Source organism: Camelus dromedarius, chromosome 11 (assembly GCF_036321535.1).
Source record: "Camelus dromedarius isolate mCamDro1 chromosome 11, mCamDro1.pat, whole genome shotgun sequence".
NCBI classification, from domain to species: Eukaryota; Metazoa; Chordata; class Mammalia; order Artiodactyla; family Camelidae; genus Camelus; species Camelus dromedarius.
In genome coordinates, this window is record NC_087446.1 from 70,017,379 (window position 1) to 70,037,622 (window position 20,244).

The 20,244-nt window shown below is 40.1% G+C and overlaps 1 protein-coding gene across 1 annotated transcript in view; it reads left to right on the forward strand.

Moving 5' to 3' along the window:
* The first annotated feature begins 9 nt into the window (after positions 1-9).
* LOC135322441 (trafficking protein particle complex subunit 9-like) overlaps positions 10-20,244 on the forward strand; it is a 34,062-nt gene continuing 13,827 nt past the window's right edge. The window contains exons 1-5 of the mRNA XM_064491227.1: positions 10-37; positions 2,518-2,742; positions 7,937-8,120; positions 8,876-9,075; positions 9,378-9,501. Coding sequence (XP_064347297.1) covers positions 9,408-9,501 — 94 coding nt within the window. The 5' untranslated portion in view covers positions 10-37; positions 2,518-2,742; positions 7,937-8,120; positions 8,876-9,075; positions 9,378-9,407. The remainder of the gene's footprint in view (positions 38-2,517; positions 2,743-7,936; positions 8,121-8,875; positions 9,076-9,377; positions 9,502-20,244) is intronic.

Below are 20,244 nucleotides of genomic sequence, written 5' to 3' on the forward strand. Positions count from 1 at the left end.
TTTTCTGATCAGGAATGTACGTGGCGTGTCTGTCCAGGTATTTAGGCCTTCTCTAATTTTTTTTCAGCAATGCTTTGAGTTTACAGAATATTATTTTACTTTTTTTCTTTGCCTTTATACTGAGGACAAGTGTGCAAGGTACCGGGATCAGAAGTGTATTTTAGCCCCGCCCCTTGCTGCCAACATGGTCGCTGCGCTCTTGCTTTGCCTTGTGTACAATCTTGCACAAAATAGGACCTCAGTAACTCTCTCTTGAATGAATGATTATATGATTGAAGGATGATGCTTGAGAGTCCTTGTGATGATTTTTTCCTCCAGCCTTTCCCCAATTCTTAACTATGCCCTTTCTCTTCCTAAACTCCAGCCTGGTTTTCAACCTGCCTGTGACATTGATTTTCCCTGTCTGTAGACTCTTCCTTTCACTGGTTCACGATAATGTTACATGTGGGCTGTGGAAACTTGCTAGATGTCAAGAAAGAGCAAATCCATTGCATGCTAGTATTTTTACACTGTGGTATTTTTTATCGATTGAAATTAAATCAGGCTGACCCCCTGAGCCCTCCCGTGAGCTCTTTTCACTTTCCTACATCTGATACTGCTCTGGTTGCTACATGTGCCCTTCCCCCAGCCTTGGTTTTTGGGTTGAGTAAGTCATCATCAGTGGACCCCTCTCTTTAAAAGATGAAGAGAACATTGTCTCCTTCTCCCTGGTTGGGGACTTGGATGAGATGAGATACCAGATAAAGAATGGAGCTCCACCTCATTCTGACCCCCGCTCTTTCCGTTCCGTTCTCCAGAGGAAAAGAGTACAATTCAACAGTATAAAGATTGATTGTGAGCTAATGAGATAGACAAGACAACCGAAAATTTATTAAATATCCTTTCATGCCAGAAACAAATGTATTATACACACAAAAAGCACATAAAGCACGGTAGTACTGTGGTTACAAACATGGGTCTGAGATCGAGTCCTGCTCTGGAGTGACCAGTCCTGTGAGATGGAGAACTGGTAGGTCGGCTTAGGCTCTCCAGGACTGGTTTTCTGTCCTGCAGAGATGGGGCTCGCTAGGCTTCTCTCCCCCTTAGAGGTGCTGTGGGGTGTAACTGTCACGCGTGCACAACTGCTCGTTCCTCGTAAGTGCAGGATAGCATAGATTTTGCGGTGATGGCTTTATGACCGCCCCGTGTAGACTCTCAGTGCTCCAAAGGGATGCCTTGTGGTTTGGAGATGGGATTCTCATTTCTGTAAATACCCAAGTATTGTGGTATTGGGCCCTGCTGATTTGAATCTATTCTTTAGAAAGTACATATTGTAGATATATTTTTCAAGCATGTGTGCTTTATTTCTTTTATTATTTATAGTTCTACCCTCTCATCTCTTGGTGTGACTTTTCATGGAATCCAGGAGACAGTCCTAAGCTACCTGCCTCTTCACTCTTCTCCGTGGTGGTTTTCTTCCCTGACTAGAAGAGGGTTTTGCACAGGAAATTTTATTTGTTCCCCTTTTCCTGGAGTCTCTCTTTCGGTCTGCCCATCTCTCACCTGTTCATCTGTCCATTTATCTACCCACTCATTCTTCTGACTTGTTCCAAAAAGCATTTCAGGCAGCTTACAGAAGAACAGATACCAAATAAACAGGTTAGAAAATTGGGCCAAGTTCAAACTGTGAGGCTAGGAGGCGAGCCTGTGTGATGGTTGCAGCCATGAGACACACGCCTCTGCCCTGTGACTTATAAGATCGACAGCATGAGTGTACCTGATGCTCCCAGCAGACACAGGGTAACAGGGTTTGTGGGAGATGCTCACTGGCTGTGAAATAAATAAGTGGCTCAGGAGAAGCCCAACCTTTCCAGCTACAAAGGCTTAGGAGAATATTTTGAGTGTCTTCCAAAATCAGGGTATTGCATTGTTTCTTTTGTCAGAGTTCTACGTATAGTTGGTTACATTCTATACCTGGAAATTTCTCCAGAACTTCTTACCAAGTGAGTGCCATTGCTCGGGAATGGGGTGGTTCTGCTCATTGACGGGGGTTGGCCAGAAACCGAAAATGACAGCTTCAAAGGAGCCTGGGATTTGTCAGTTATGTTTTGTCAGTGCTGTAGATTTCAGGAAATGCTTTCACACTTTCTCTCCATCTGAGGCGGCAGCGTGCTCTCTTAGCAGCATCAGGAGCTCAGAGCCACGGGATGTTGGGGGCGGACTGCACTGCCGTCAAGACAGCCAGGCTAGTCACTGCAGGCGTGGTCCTTTCACATAGTGCATTTCATGTTCTATAGTAGAAGGTTTCAACAGGGAGTTAATTAACTGAGTTAATTAACATTTAATAAATATGAAGCTTTGATGAAAAGTCTGTTATAGGCAGAATATAAGTTGTGAACACTTTGAAAACGGTTTCATTACAGAAATTTCAGTAGGGAAGATAAACAGTTTATCTTATTTATGCCTCTCTTTTAAAGTAACACAGAAACAAGGCAGAAAAGGCAGAGGATGATTTCTGTTATTCCTCTCGGCTTGTAGGTGCCCTCACATCCAGTGGCATCCATCCAGACACCAACACTGACACTGGCCATGCTCAGAACTACCTCAGCCCTGAAGACACAAGTGACAAATAGAAGGGGGCCGCGCCCTGTTACAGCAGGTGCTCTCACTTTGTGGGTCCTTATGTAACTGCGCGGTGTTAATCAGGATCGCCCGTTCTACATTGTGTGGCGCTGCTGCGGTGTCTCCTAGTTATTTGTTTCTGTAAGTACTCGTGTATTATTCTCCAATGTGTGTTACTACACATCTAAAAATGCTTTTTACAGATGAAAAATAATGTATATTTAATATAATAAGTCTGAAAAAAGGGACAAAAGAGGCTATCCAGGTCCCACTACTCAGAAATAATAATGAACACTTTAACATCTACTTTCTGTCCTTTTCATCAGTGTGTATCAGCTCTGTCATAAAAACCAGTGAGCACTCTGTGCCTGTTTACTGTGTGGAGACTTCCATTTTCCATTCGGCTTATTACATGTTTTTCTACAATATTCTATCTCCCCTGGCATGATTTTTGATGACCAGTATAGCATTATGTCTTGTGGAGGCATTGTCCATTTTACTTCGGACTTAAATAAACTTTTAAATTCCAAGTGTACTTAACTGAAATACTGAAAAGAGAACTGTGGTGGTACCAAAAGAGCCCTACCTCCCTTCCCCTTATTTCCTGAGTGTAAAAGCTGTTGCCAATATGGTGTATATATTTCATGACCTTTATGCCTATGACATATATATATACCCATACATAGATACATACATACATATGAGAAATCTATGTATATGTGTGTATATATGCTTTTTTGAAAAATAAGGCCATACTATATGTTTTCTGCAGCTCGCTTTATTCACTCAGGGGTATATCATAGACGTCCTCCCACTCCAGACTCACCCGGTCTTTTCAGATAGACTGGAGGGGTCTCCTGATGTGCAGGTGTGGTCTCTTGTGGAAGGACACCTTTGGTGGGAGAGTGCTGTGGACAAGGCCCTGGGCCACGGGGAAACGCCGGCCCCCTCAGTGCCCACAATTCGCCGTGATTTACCGCATCATTGTATTGATGGTGGACACTTAAGTTTTCTCCATTTTCCACTGTCAGAAAGGATGTTTGACTGGCATCTTTCTTTAACAGACATTCCTGTGATCTTGTATGAGCATGCCTTTAGTTAAGTCTTCTGGAAATTTAGTCCCTGGATGTGACATTTATGTTCATCACAGGCTACTTTCAAGTGACTAGAAATTCCTTCTCCAGTGTGGAATGAAAAATGTAGAATTACTTATGTAACCAATTCTCTATTGCTGGATATGATTTCACTTCAGCTTTTCTTCCCACCACTGTAACCACTACATCTATTTGAACTGATTTTTTTTCTAAATGAAACGATTCCTAGAAGTGGGGTTGAATCAGTGTGTACACACGTTTTCAGAGTTTACATATCCATTGACATGTCATCCTCCAAAAAGGTCGCTCACAGTTTTTTCTCCCACAGATGGACACTAGCTACAATATCTTTTAAAAATATTTACCAATAAGATGAGCAAAAGTGCTTTTTCATTGTTTTAGTTTGCATTTGATGACCAGTGAGGTATTGAGCATTTTTCACTCATTAGCCATCTGACTTTTTAAAAGTGAATGATCCATTTTGTCCTTTGCACAAATTTAAGTGAGGAAGCTTCTTTTTGCTTTGTGACAGCTCTTTGTATCTTATGAACATTAATCCCTTGTCTTCATCAACATCTATCACAGAGTTTTTCCTTGTCATTTCTTTCGTTTCATTTTGTTCAGTAGGTTTATATTTGTTGTGGCTCAAAATATTCTTAAGATAGTAAATGTCTTCCTTTTGGGTTTTATCTTTGTTATTATTCTTAGAAATACTTTCTTATAATGGTATAAATCTCTTATGTAGGTTTATTTAATGTCTAAGATGGAGATGATAATAGTACTTGTTATAGTGAGGAGAAGTTGAATTAATGTGAGCAAAGAGTTGTATTTGCTGTTATTAGTATTTTAATATTTAAACCACTATCTGTAATTTTTTTTGTGGTCATTATGTCAGGAATAGAATTTGTTCTTTCCAGGTGATTCTCTGATTGTCCCAGGACAATTATTGAATTCACAATTTGCTCTTTGATTTGAAATCCCACATGCACAAAATACTTATGTACACTAGAGTCTCTTTTTGAGCTCATGCTATATTTCTGTCAATCATACTTCCTTACTCCAGCGCCATATCTTACATATTGTAAAAATTAATTATTATCTGACAGTGCGATATTTTTTTGTTCTTTTCTTCCATCCCAAACTTTCTTGGCTATTATTATGACTTTATTATTCCTAAAGAATTCTAAAATATTTTGTTCAAGTTAAAAAAAAGTCAGATAAGAGTATTCATGGGATTTTTATTAAGTTTTGAATTATTTTTAGGAGAACTTCCATATTTACAAAACTGTTTTCCTCCATGCAATATGTTGATGTCTCTACATTCACACCTCTTATTTACCCCTCAGTACAGTCCTGTAGTTTTCTCCATGTACAACATGGGCATTAATTTTGAGTTTATTCCAGATTATTGTTGATATTTTTCTTAATTTTGTAAGTGAGAATTTTTTGCTATTATATTTTTTAACTGTTTAAACTGACACCTAGGAAGGCAGATTCGGTTTGTAAATACTCACTTTGTAACAAATCATTTAAAATTGTAAGTATTAAGTAATTGTTCCAGGATCCTTTCTTTTGTGTTTTTAAATATTTGTTTCCAATATTATCAAAATGGTCATAGCTAAGAAGTATAGGTGTGGAGACTGATGGAGAGAGGTAGTGTGGCTCATGTACAAACTTTGAGCACTTTCATGGCTGCCTTTAGGCTGGAGAAGCCCCAGAAGAGCCCAGGTTAGACCAAGGGTGGCTTTGTATGCACTTGAAAGCCAGCTTTCCTACCTGTATGGTGAAGCCTGGTGGGCGTGGCAGGTAGATGATCAAGGTCTGATCAAGGTCATTGGCTGCACAGAGCGCTGTGTCTGTGAGAACTGGAGTCCATCGCCATGGGAAATGCTTGGTGCCAGGAACACTGCAGGGGAGCTGGGGAGTCTGTTTGTTAAGGATTTTCCAGTCCTGGGAGTTGGAAGATCAGACTCTGCATTCAGATCTGAGTTTGAATTCATCCTCTCTTGTTTACTGGTCCTCTGACTTTTGTCAAGTTATCTACCCTCTTTGAACTCCTATTTTCTTATCTCTCAAAATAGGAGAATTACGGCCTGCTGCTAGAGTGTTTGATCAGGATAAATGATTTGTTTCTATAAGATGCCACGTACAGTCACAAGCTCAGTGAGAAATGGGCTGTCACCTCTTCATCTGCAACTCAGTGCTCGACAGGACATCGGGGCAATGCCAGTCCGTAATTTGTTTGTGATGCAATTAGGAACAAAGTTAATGTCTTGCCTTTCCCTTGCAGTATTCTTACTCCTTTGTTTCATTGACTTCTTTCCTCCTTTCCTTTCCCCTCCTCCACCAAAAGATCCTGAGGCTCTCTCAGAACACTAGATTCAAATTACTTTAAAGGGTGTCTCATCCTCATGAAATGACAGTAACTTAAAAAAAATCTGTACAGATCCCAGACGTCATTGTATTTGATTTACACACACACACGCACACCCACCCACACACACAATCAGCATACCTACCAATTGCTGAGGGAGAAGGACCAATTTTTCTCAGTTTTCATTCACTGAGCGTGAGAGCAAAGTCTCTTACGCAGACTTTCACCTTGCTTAGTGCATGGTGTTTTTAATTGGATTTCTGTTTTGTGGCCATAGAACTATTCTTGTAGAAGAGAGGATGTGGAGACATAGACATTCTGCTGAGATATTGGTGTCAAAATATTTGAGTTGGAAAGGACTTAGGACAGCATAGAGTCGTAACATTTTATGGGTGAGAATCCATGATGGTGTAACTTGGACAAGAACCCGGGTCTTCTGTCTTCGTGTCCACGTGGATGAAGAGGCAACAGGGAGGGAGATGGCAGGGATCCTTCTTGCTTGAGTTCCAGGGTCTTGCTAGTTTTCATTGCTCAGCTGTCTTTAGGTCCGTGTGGCCTCTCATGGGAAGGTCAATCTGTCCTGAAAGACTGAGTTTCTAATCAGCAAAAAGCCCTGGACCCACTCATATTTCCCAGAGTTTTTCTGCTGTCCTGCTGACAGTTTATATAAATGATACCTAAGAAACTACTGGATATAAAATCCTTATTGTTATCATTTGCCCTCAAGTTCCATAGGAATGGGGTGTTGTCTCAGGCTGTCTAAGGCTAGATCTGAACAAAGATAGGGTGATAGGCTGTGCTGCTGGACCCTCCCCAATCATAAGGGATTTCCACCTTAGTTTTTAGAATCAGACAGATGAGTTCAAATCTTGCCTTTACCAGTTATTAGCTTTGTGAACTTGGGGAAGAAACTGTACTTGTTTGTGTCCAATTTTCTTTATCTGTAAATAAGTTCAGTATTTATTTTAGGGTTTTTGTTTTAGAATTGAATGAGCTAATTTCCTCATTTATACCTAAAATACTGATCGCGTGGTTCTATGCTGGTGCCTTGGTAGAAGATTACTAAGGGACTCAGCAGTGAGAATGCAGGTGGGGGACCCCTGGATCATAGAGCTTATATTCCAGGATATGCTTGTAAAAAACTGGATATGCAGTGGATTTTTAGTAAATGTCCATTCCTTTCCTTGTCCACATTGATTGTGTATATATCTTTGTACAATATATGAACAATTTTTTATTGCAATTTAAATATCTTTGTAGTATTTAAATTATGTAGCTATAACAAAATACGTGAAATAAAATGATTTGTCTTTTATTTTCTTTTCAATATGCAAAACAAAATAAAATAGAAAAGAAAAAAAGGTTTTGAAGGAGTAGAAATAATTTTATTTCTGTGGAATCAATTCCCTATGTTAGGTTTTTTAGTTGTGTTGTTAAACAGCATATAAAATTGATAGGTTGTGACTTCAGTGTTGATAGCTAGGTGAGTGTAGTTTCTTTTTGTGGTTGTCTTTGATGAATTATTTGAACTAGATCATAAATGATGTGCATGTTACATATTGGAAACGAGGAAAGAGTGGGGACATACTACCTCCAATGCAGTCATCTTGTTACCAAGTCGAAACTCGTACTGCTTGCTGTATGACAGGCCAATAAATCGGGAGATTGAGGTGTTGGAGCAAGGAATAGTGACTTTATTTGAAAAGCTGGCAGACCCAGAAGATGGCTGAATGACATGCTGGAGAACCGTCTCCCCCAAGTCAGAAATCAGTCTGCTTTTATACTAAAAAGGGGCGGGGATGTGGTTGGTTGTTGCAAACTTCTTGCGGTACGAATTGTTTCTCCTTGGAATTCTTTGTTCTTGCAGCTGTCCACGTGGGTCAAATCATGGTGCCCCTCTTAAACCTCCAAAAAAAACCAAAGTTGATTTTCTATTTTGCAACTTGCCATCTCTATATAAGTGCAGAAGAGTTAACATCGTGAAAGATCAGAGCCCGGAGAATAGGCTCTCCTGGATATTTCAGGCTAAAGGCAACTTTCTTTTACAAAAGGTACAGAGCTACCAAGTCTGAGCCTAGAAAACAGCAAAGGTTTAAAGCCAAATGAACAGATCTAACATGCAGTCAAATTTATTCTTTTCTATTACAATTTCTTTTCCCACCACATAAATAATTTTAGTAAGAAACATGAGCAATTTTTTTACTTTTGCTTCTTAGTAACGGATAATTGGGCCAAATACATTTATGAGAGCAGGGATGCTGTGTGGGCATTGGGGTCACAGCAAACTCTTGTTGGGGGTGGTCGACTCTGCAACATGTCTGATGCCCCGTGGGTGTTGGTGAGGGACCCCATAACCAGGGGCTCTCTTCAGGAACCAGCATATGGGCATTGACCTCTGGAGACCTTTTTCAGCTGCCGGAAATTTTTTCAGATAATGTGACTGAAAAGCCACTTCAGCTGGTGATAATTAGGGAATAAAGGAAGAGGAAAAGGGCTTGGATTAGATTAGAAGAGAAGGACAGAATATCAGGGAAACTGGGGGCTTGGCAGTGGGTCCTTGGGAGAGAGGGGAGCAGAGGTGGGGAGGGGCACGGCTCTGGAACCAGCTCCTGCACCTGTCCCAGGGCCCAAGTCACACAGCTTTAAATTGGCCTAGGACGCTTTCCTGTCTGGATGTCACCCTGGGCAGAACCTTGAGAATCGAAGGTAAGGGGTGGGCAGCACTCACCTAGGGGATCACTGAGGACTTCGTTCAAGTCCACGGTGCCTTTTCTGGTCATGTGTCTTCACTTGCCCTTTATCTTAGGATCTGAGGAGCAGGAGCAAGGAACGCAGGGAGAGATTCAGGAAGACATCTGACTGTGTTAAGAGACGACAGTCACAGCCACACGGGGAGCGAGGACACTTGCAGCAAAGTAAAACGACTTCACAACTATTGCATCAGAGCTGCAGGTGTGAGAGAGCCTAAGCCTGTCTCAGAGTGCAGGGGACAAGTGGAAAGGAATGGTAAATTTCCACTGACAGTTGAAATTTTGTTAAATAGCCTGCTACTGTTGCTTGTATCACTTGAATGAATGCAGGCATATTTCTATGGGCATTTATATGTTCACTCAAAACCACCAGCCACTCTTGCCCCTATCGGGGATGGGCTTTCTCAAGCACAGTGTACCTCCTGCTTGGGTGGGCAATGCTGCGGGTCCTCGCCTGGGGCCGGGCTGCTACAGGGCACTGAGTCCCCGAGGCACGGCCTGCGAGACACGACAGGAACACCTCTGCTCTTGACTGAGGGCCTCCGTTTCCCCCTGCAGTGTAAGAATGCTGGTGACTGAGTTAGAAGCATGCTTCGAAGCTGTCCATGTCCTTGCCATCCAGAAGCGGAGCCTGGGAGCTACCGAATTTCTCCAGAATGCGGTTTACATTCATCTTCGACAGGTGAGTTTATGTCTTTTTACAAGTGGAGGAATTACTGCAGTTTTCCTGGAACTTACTCACCACTAGTCCATCTGATTTTTCTGTGCTTGGATTCAATATGGCATGCTAAAAATTCTGGAGTCAGATCTTGAAACCCTGATGAAGAGGATTATTTTATTTCTTTATATGATAGTATTTTACTTACAAAATTCAGAGTTTTCGGTTCTTTCAAAAATTTTTTGGGGGGTTGGAGAAACAACTTTGCTCTTACCATCTTTGTGACCTGTTGCTTTGTGCCTCTCACCTGTCTTCTGTCACTTCTGAGGCGGTTCCATTTGTGACCCTGTCCGGGTTGTTCATGGTATAAAACATAAAGTCTGTAAAACTACAGTCCCATTTACTCCGAAGACATTCCACAAATACTACTTAAATCTGGGTGTGGTTTTAAGAAGACAGAATCATTAGAACATGTACTTGCAGGTTGCTAGTGCAAAATCCCCAAATCAATAGTCTAGCACAACATCTAATATCTTTCTAATCTACCTTGGATTTGTATGGATAAGTGAAGCAGTTTGCTAAGAACTCAAGACCAGGGTTAGAATACAGGCTGGTGTAGCTCAGCAGGTCCTCCCAAGCTGATGCTCTGCCAGAGGGCGGGTCCTAGGGGAGAGGGCGTGTCCTCCCCTCCCTGAGCTGACAATTTGATGGGCAAGACCTTCATCAGGTGAAGAACTTGACTTTCTTCTAAGAACAGTGGGTTTGAAATCAGTCCTAAAAGCGTGGGAGTGACACAATCCCATTTGTCTCAAGTAGGGGAGAGTGGCTTTGGGGCCACTTGGGAGACTCGTGAGTCCAGGTGGGCAGTGTTGGTGGCTTCCACTTGACCGGTGGGATGGTCAGTGGGTAAAAGCGAACAGATTGAAGGCATGTTTAGATGGTAAAAAGGAAAGGATGAATGCTGTCTGTGAAGGTAGGATGGAGGAAGGAACAGGTTTCTGGGTGGATTAATGAGGTAAGTGATGGTCCTGCTGTGCTCTGAGGAGGGAAAGCTGTAGAGGGAGTTCTGGGGGATAACTGATGAGTACAGCTGTGGGTAAAGTGAAAGGCTGTTAGATGTGTGGTTTGGGAGCTCAGGTGAGAGCCAGTAGTGAGTAGGGGGAGGGGAGAGAGACTTTCAAATCAGTTTGTCTTGTGAACATACAAATAAGGATGAGTAATGACACACTTAAAAACTCTATATTCTGTATTTAAAGCCCAGTAACATTTTGCTATATTGACTGCAGAGGTTCTTAATTTTTTTTAATAGAAATAAAATAAATAGAAACAAAATAGTGGAGATAATGAACATCTTAGAGTTGATGTGTGTCCTTGTATGTATTTTCATACCTCATCTGTTTATAACCATAATCTACAAATAGATCGCTTGCTTAGCATAAGAGTTAAACAGAGGGACGTGACACACAGTGTTGGGGCTTGAAGCTGATCTTCTCGGGCAAATTAAGTCACCTCTCTGTGCCTTAGTTGCATCATCTGTGACTTCCCCCGGGCCCCTCATCACAGCTGATTTCCTAGACTAGATGTTGGGAGGGAGGCTGCTGAAGGGAATAAGAAGTGGCAACTTCTAGGGATATTGAAGAGAGAGACAAAAACAGATTAAAGCCGATAAACTGAGTAAAAATACCCTCAAAAGAGAAAGAATCCCGCAGTGTTTTTAGCCCCTTAGCGTAAGGGAAACAAAATCAGGTAGACCCAAAACTCTTGAGCATGTGAGTATTATGGGTGGGAGGGTGTCATCAGAAAAGGGTTGAGAAAAGGCCTTTTCATTTCCCTAGACGTTTCCAGTAAGGATGGGGAGCAGAAGACAAAACCCCCTGCTTCACAGTGGAAGCTGCTGTTTTGTGCAAAACTGACCAAAGTTTGGAGACCAGTCATCAGCGGTGCTGGCAAATGAAGAGACTTCGGGATTGGGTGGGGCACTTGCTGCGACTTCCAGGTGACCTGCTGGCTGGGGGCTGTGAGGCGGGCAGTAGGTTTGCAGGGTGACCCGGGCATAATCCCTGGCTCTGAGGCTGCTGGTCTGACTAGCAAACCTAGGCACCCGCAGTCCTAATGGGGCAGCTTGGGATGTGGCCTGGGACACCTGCTGACCTGAGGGTGAGAAGAGGGCTTCCCTGAGGGGGTGTCATGCGGAGAGTGGGAACGTGTTCCTGCAGGGGAGGAAGAGCCTCTGAGCAGGGTGCTGGATGCACAGGCAAGACCAGCCTGAGCACGGAGGCTTCTGGGAGCCAGAAGTCATACAATGGCCCGAACCGCCTTGTTCCTGCGAGACTGCAGGGAAAAGATGCTGAAAAAGTAGGCTAGGTTCAGACCCTGTGGTGTTTTATGAGTGCCAGTAAAGGACTGGTCAGGCAGGCACGAGAGAACCCTGTGGGCGTCCCAGCTGGGGCGTCACGCCGGAGGGAGGAGCAGAGTTATAGACTTTGCCACTTATTAGCTGTGTGACTTTGAGCAAGATCACCTCACCTCTCTATATATATATCTCCATCTGTAAAGTGACAGAGTGACAAGCTCGTGTAATCAGAAGGCTTAGTTTAGCTCTGATCCCCTGTGTCCAGTCCTGTCAGTGCTGCCCTGTGAGGTTCTGCAGCGGCTGCTCTTACCCTGAGAAGGGAGGGCGTAGAGGGACATTGTAGTGCCCGAGGGCAGGAAGGGGTTGCTTTAAAAGCAGACATGTAGCCGCCTGCAGCTGCAGGCCTGCAGGCAGTTTGGTTGAAGGTCCTGCAGGGTACTTTGGAGGCCTTAGGTCGTGGAGAGTACTTTGGACGCCTTAGCTTCGTCTTAAGTCTTGTTTTCCCTTGCGGACCGGATTTGCCTTTGCAGATTGATGCTGAAGATTTGGGCTTCTAGCAAATCTGTTTTCAGAGATGGGTATATACGTAAAATATCATATAAAATAAAATGATTTATTTAACGTGTGGGACTTCGCAGCTGTTGGGAACAGCTCTGTTTTCCTGGTTGTCACGGAGGACACCAAGGGTCAGCAGAGCGTGCGGGAAGGCAGGTAGCCTGCAGTGCTGCTGCGGGGTGTTCTCCCGAGTAGAGCACTCTGCTGAGTTGACTCCTCTGAGTTTGGTTGCCAGATGAGCAGACAGCAAATTAATGAGTTCTGGTGGGATTGTATAATGACAGGAAGAAAGAGGAAACCGTAGTTTTTCCAGACTAAAACAAGCTTTTGTTTCCTGATCCAGTGTGTTCCATTACAGAATTGATGAGTTGTGTCTATTCTGGGACTTCATTGAAATAAACGTTCAGCCTAAATGATAAGAGTTATGTTTTATTTGGCTGGAGGACCCGAGCCGTTATGGCAACCTCTCAGATCACTCTGAGGGACTGCTCCCAAGAGGTAGGGGAGGAGCTAGGATATATAGAAGTTTTACAAGAAAGACCAGGTAGTTGGAACAATAAAATATTGCTTGTTATCTAAAGAAAACCAGATATCTCAAGATCAAGTATTTAGTGCTTTTCTATGTATGGGAGGAATCAAACATTTGTGTCATTGAATTCATCCCTTTGGCAAGTACCTAGCTATCTAGGGCCAGTATCCTGTCCTTTCTTACTCTGAGTCCGCTCAGAGGGCACCACTGTGAGTGGCTGAGAGGCTGGGCTGCAGGCATGCACTCGTTGGGGGTGGCAGCAGCCGCTGATGACTTGGTTTCAGCATTCTTTGTTTACTGACATTGTTGCAGTATTTTCATTCACAGTGCTCCCCCTTGGTCCTAAATTCTGCCAATGTTTTGAGAGACATTTCATGACAAATTTTGTCCCATGGTGCTAGGATGGCTCAATCCTAGTTCAGGTGAAGAATCTTCTGAGTTGCCATTCAAGGTGTTAGTTTTTTATCAGGCCCTGTTGATACTAAAAATTCTCTGGATCACCTGTCTTACTTGTTTGTTATGATCCAGGAAGTGTTTTCCCTTCATTGCTCATTCCCATACCTAGAATCACACTATTACAATTACTTTATTCAGGGTTATAAATTTTATCTATTTCTTCAAGATGTTTAGTCATCATCAATTTTGTAGGCCTAGTTACACTTTGGGAAATGTAACAGACAATTTTATAAAATAGATAGGATATAAGTAATACAGCTAGTAACGTTAATAAAGTCACGATTAAGAATTTAATAGTCGGGAAGTTGTATTTTGGGGTTAAAATTTTGCTTGTGTTTCTGATTGAGTTTGAGTGATCTTATGAGAAAGTTCATATTTATGGTCAGTCTCAGAGCAGGTATTAATTGGTCAGGTGAGGTCTCCCACCTTGTAAGATCAACAGAGGCCTAAACAGAACTATAATTTCTGTTTAGAATAACGTTTCTGAGGGCTATCTAGTTAGAGCCTTGGAGTAGGGAAACTCACAAAGGTAACACAGAAGAACTAGACATAGGTAATTTACCATAAACTTAACAATTGGAGTAGTTCATAATCAAAGGTAGGAGAAATTATCACAGTAATTTTTATGCAGGCCTGGTACGGTGTCTTGGGTCAGCTGTCTACCTCAGATATCGTCTTCTTCTCATCCTGGCCTGGTAGCTTTTTCTCCATTTGGGCATTGTTTTAAGGTGAGCAGTGCTCTATAGGCCAGTGCATTGCAGGGGCTATTTCTGATAGGAAATGAACCCGAAAGTCCGTTTCCTTCAACTTTGGTTTGTATGGTCTATTTAAGAGTACCTGATAAAGGGTCCTTCCATTCAGGTTGGAGACAGTTCTTTAAGTCATGCCTGTTCAAGTTTGTATAATCCCCTGGCTGCAGGTCATGGGGCATTGGAACTTTACCCAAGGATAGCTTAGTGAGCTTCAGAAACAAAGCTAGAGTATCCTATTAATAATTCAGTTAAACTGTACAGCAATGTGACATAACAGCAAGGAATGATTGGGAAGTGTGTTAGTAAATACGGACGTCAATTAACAAAGCTAGAATTTAATATCCACTAAAATATAATCTTTTTTCTCTCTAAAGTTACCCTCATTTTTCTCGAATAAAGCCATGTCAAGATTAATTGCTTTACAAGTTGTCTGATTATTTGATCATATAGGCTTTTTTAAATTGGCTGTGTTGGAACTTTTAATTAGGAGTCTCAGTGTAGAATGTTAATAAGGTTTGCTAAGGCCAGGAAAGCCCCGTCAAGGGCTTGTCATGGATTTCTGCCTTACAGATTTAGGTAAATTCTTTTCTCTTTAAAATCCTTAAAATACCTTGAGATTCCTATATCTGTTAGGAGATGATCTTCCTCATTTGTCTGATAGAGCCACTGGGGACCTAAGAGTTTTTAGTGTATTGAGGGATCAGATAGAGAGAAAATATAACTGTTCCAAGTCTGATTACATAGGTATAATTTATCAAATTGCTTTGAATCATAGCTAGCTTAAAGAGAAGAGATTCTTTATGTCTGGGAAAAAGGTTAAAAGCCAGTAGTATTTTAAACAAAATCAAAAATTATAACCATATTCACCAGTTTACTCAGTCCCATGTAACTAATTGTTTTAATCACAGTTTTCATTGGAAATTTAAACTTTCTTACCCAGTTTAGTTCACTGCTATAGTTTGAAATTTATTAGAAATCAGTAAATCTCCTTGAAGAGCAAGCATTTTGCAAAACCATCAGAAGACAACCATTAACTGTCTATAAATGACAAAAGATTTAAAATCATGGTTAAACACCGTTACATTATAATCGATAAAGAAACCTGGTCACTATACCCAGAATTATCACTGGTAACATTTCAGATATACCAGAATTTTAGGGAGTCCATATAATTTCTACAATATCTATATTAATAATATTTTCTCATACAATATAACCTTAGAAGATTTATTATTCATTTGACAATACCGTGTTATTTAACATGCCAAATGAAATTTACTAGATTAAAATCTCTCTTTGGGATGTTTCACGGGCCCTCTGTAGCATCCCAAACTTAACTGGAGATTAAAAGAACTTTAATTAGAAATTGATATTTGGGGAGCTTGTTAAAAGATTTCAGAACACTTGGTCAGATAAACATATAGATCACTGTAACGTAGTACTAATTCATTAACAAGAAAATGCGTCAAAGGTAATGGCAGAACAGATCAGTTAAGTGGTATAAGAAGTTTTACAATCTGTTGGATTAACATTTTAAGAAAATTTTTTCCTCTTAACAGCGAGAAAACCAAATCTAGTCTTGTACCTGCTTACTTCTAAGATTCATTTACTTTGCCCAAGTTGATTCTAAACTTAGCCAATTCCGACCACGTATGAAACTCTTTCCTCAGGGTTCCTCTTCCACAAGCCTTCCATAGCTTTCTATACTCATATTAGTGTGTCCCTTATTTTCTCTTCCATTCAGAAGTAACCAGCTTCAGGAGAAATTCACTATTTTTCATTAACAAAATATAATTCCATTCTTATAACTTCCTTTACACATTTATCTTACTTTCCTAGGATACTGAGATCATTCCCTTAATAATAGAGACTATTTCAGTGTGGCATCATCCATTTATTAGTATTTCTAAACACCTTTATTTTCTCTGTAAGAGGAAGTTACATGTTAAGTAATTCATATTTCAATCTTATTTTATCTGAAAATGGCATAGCTATTTAATAAAATCTATCATTTGACTTAATTTAGCACAACTCTAGAATTTAAAGATACCAAACATTTAGAGATTATCTTAAGCATACATTTTAAAAATATATTTTAAAAATTTACCCAAAGCTCTCATCTCATTTGCATTTAATTTACTTAAAATTTTACCATACCACATTACTGTTTTTTTCTTGACAATTCTGCAACAGATATAACAGGATCTTATTTGACTTTCATTAAACCTAGGTACAGTAAAAGCATTATACTTAATATTGATGACTTTAAAGATGTCTATATTAATTAGAACATTCTTAAATTAAACAATATCAAATATTATCTTAATATTGAATATTTTCCAGTTCACGTGATGCTGAAAGTCAATTTGTTCAGTTTTTATTTTAAAAATACTTAATTTTCAAGCTCTTATGTTTTACGTCAATTAAGCAGATCTCTTTGACTTTGATTTTTTTTTAGCTGTAGAAATATCTCACATCAATAATGTGTACACAGTCTTATAAACAGACAAAAGCTAGAGATCTCATAGCTTCACTTTAAAACTTACTTTTAAGATAGGTATAATAATAGTTGGAGTAAAGTGAATTTGCTTGCTCAAATCACTAAGGCTTGCTATTTATGAAACAGACATTTAAGATTTCTTGACAAAGTCTGAAGGACACGTCAGAGTTCTGAGTTCTAAAATGCCAAAAATTTCTTGGCCTTAAGTTTTATTTCGTTGAGCTAATTAGGCTCAGTCCTAGGTCACTGTTTGCTGTATTTACATTTCTGACCTGCAAGACAAAGACACAATCTTCCAATTCCCCAGAGAACTGCTCTGTCACCCAGACCCAATTTTCTCTCCTTAATTGGCATTTTTTTTTTTATCAGTGAGAAGAGCTGTAAACAAAGAATTCCATCTTTTAAAACCTTAAGGTTTAATTTATCATGTTTTCCAAAGCTTGCATAAGGCATTTAGTAAGGTCTCTTTTCCTTGAGTTATAAGTTAAACCCAGGGTAAACCTCTTATTATATTTTTTTATTAGCCACTGAATATTAGTTTTTAGTTTTACGTTATACTGGACGGCTCATGTAACTCTGTTGGTTTCTTTTACTTTGTTCAATTAATATTTTCTGAGGGACAGATTTGTGCCCAGACTTATAAAACCAAGAAGGGGAAGCGTTTTTCCATTGAAACATATCTATCCCACAACATAATTAAGCAAAACTTTTATATAAAGACCATTTAAATATACCAATTTTACAAACTTTTATCTCAATTTTATTAAATCTTATACCTTTAATTTTTATATTTATGTTTTAATCAATAATTCTTATTTATAGAAGGAGTGCCAGAAGCCTTTTTTTTGTGTGTGTGCATTGTATCTAATTTTATAGAAAAGTCTCTAGGATGCCCAAGTTTCAGCCAAAGAGCTTAGACCCTTCTCAATTTTTAATTTGATTAATTGGTCTGTTGTCCCAATCATTGATCAAGTATTTCAGTCTATATATACATATATTTTAAACTGCGGCAAATAAAACGGACTTGTTTGAACTTTAATGTTGGGGGGCAGTAGGTGATCTCTTTGGCCCTTTATTTTTACTTTATGTAGTGTAGTATCAAAACCTTGTACCTAAATCCAAAAATGTCCATTTTATTTATCTCATTCAAAATAACCATATAAAAATATTTATCCACTTGGGTTAAGCCCCTTATCTTTTTTTTTTCGACCTTTTAACAATCCTTTTTCCAGTTATTCAACCTAATTAACATTAATTATTCTAAGTTTTTATTAGCATCCCTAGAACCATTTATCGGAAAGGAAAAACACAAATGTAGCTTTTCAAACCAGTTTTATTTTTTTCACTAAGTTCTTAGCTTAAACATTAGATATATTTTTCTACCTTTAAAATTGATTTTAATAGATACCAATAAAACAGCTGTTTATAATGAGATCTCTTTCAACTTTCACCAATTTAAAAGTTTTTCCAAATTAAAGGATCCATCATATGGCCATCATTTTATATATATATATATATATAATAATATATATATTATTATTATATAATATATATATAATATATATATAGTGATTTTAAATCAATAAGATGAAGAGGCTCTTCCACATGAGAGTGGGGGTGTTGCCTAAATAAAATTCAAAGGTTTACTCTTCAAAAGCTAAAGGCCTTTGTGGTCCAGGCTGATGAAACAAAGTTTAAGATGGCAAAATATCTGACAATTGGTACAAAGAATTGCTTAGAATCCCAATTTATTTGCGTGGCCACCATATGTACACAATACTTGAACCTTTTGTAAGGCAGAGTCCAAGGTTTCCTTTAAAAAAAAAGTAAACTTATATTTACTTACATACACACACTTAAAACACCCAGAGAAAGATAAAACGTTTACATTTCAAGGACACAGGAAGAGAAATCCAAGTTCCCCCTAACGGGAATTTTGTTTGTATAAGTTCAGAATTCCAAAAAATGTTTTTATCAGGCCTGGTTAGTTACTTTCATAGTGAGTTTTTTTTTTTTTCTAATTCCCAATTAATGCTGTAAGTTTTGTACTTACATAAACCTGGCTGGGGTAATAGTTGGAGGCTGGCAATCTGTCATTTTTTCTTTTCTTTTCTGTTTTTTATTTTTTTTTGAAAGTTCTATTCCACATTGTAAGGTCGGGTTCTCACAATAAATTTGCTAGTAAGATTTCCCTCAGGGACAACTCTATGGCATGAAGTCTTTGCCTCAACCACTCCTGCAAGATTCTCTGTCACCAGAGAAAGCTGTTACCAGCCAGGAGGAGGGTCCCATTTTTGGAGTTGAAAGATTACTCATAAGAGTTTTACTTTTATCCTGAAAAATTCAATGGAGGTAACCAAATTGAGGAAAACATTAGACCAACATCTTACCTAACCACTCAGCCTGAACCCAGTGTCCTTCAACTTGGACACACTCGGGACGTCTCCACTGGGTGAGTATTTTCCTGGTATGTTTCCACCAGCCCCACATCGGACGTCTCCGCAAGGTGGGTATTTTCCGTTATCTTTCAACCAGGCCCCACCCAGTATGTCTCCACTGTGTGGGTAATTCACCCCAGTATCTTTCAACTGGAGGGCCAGTTACCTGGAAACACCGCCAAATAAAACTCAGGATCATCAAACAATATGTGATTTCCGAGAACCAAGAGAGACTCACCCAAATTCATCTGGACTCCCCGAGAAGGCAGATGGGCACAAAGGGCCACTTATGGTACCAAGGCTCCAGATACTCGGAGAGTTCAGGTGGAGAAAGTCTGCTCTGGGTCCCTTCATGGTGTCCAAAACTGTTGACTGAAATACATGTGCAGCCTAAAGGTTAAGAGTTATGTTTTACTTGGCGGGACGACTCGAGCCGTGATGACAGCCTCTCAGATCTCTCTGAGGGACTGCTCCCAAGAGGTTGAGGAGGAGCTAGGATATATAGGAGCTTTACAACAAAGACCAGGTTGTTGGAACAGTAAAAGATTGCTTCTTATCTAAAGAAAGCCAGGTATCTCAAGTTCAAGAATTTAGTGCTTTTCTATGTATGGGAGGAAGCAAATATTTTGGACTCCCTGAATACATTCTTTAAACAAGCACCTACCTACCTAGGGCCAATATCCTGTCCTTTCTTATTCTGAGTCTGCTCACAGGGCACCATTGTGAGTTGCTGCAGCTGCTGGGCTGCAGGCCTGTCCTCGCTGGGAGTTGGCGGCAGCCGCTAATGACTTGGTTTCAGCACTCTTTGTTTACTGACATGGTTGCAGTATTTTCATTCACATTGTAGTATTTTCATTCACAGACTGATTATGGATAATCTGCAAACTTGGAAAGCAACCGAGATGGAATTACTGCAGGTACATTCTTCTTTAATAAGCCGTGTGCAAACATAAACATGGAGGAAGCATACATTTGGATTTGGTGGTGTAGGGAAGGGTTTCTGCACAATACAGGAGAAGGCAATGCAGAATTCCTTAAGTCCACCTTTCTTTTCTGTAGTGGTTTCTGAGAACAGTTTATGGTAATTAACCAACATTGACAAATGGTGGCACACATTGCATTTAAGAGCTGGCCGGCTGCAAACTTGTGTATTGGACAGGTGGAATTCATAGGCAAATGGTCAG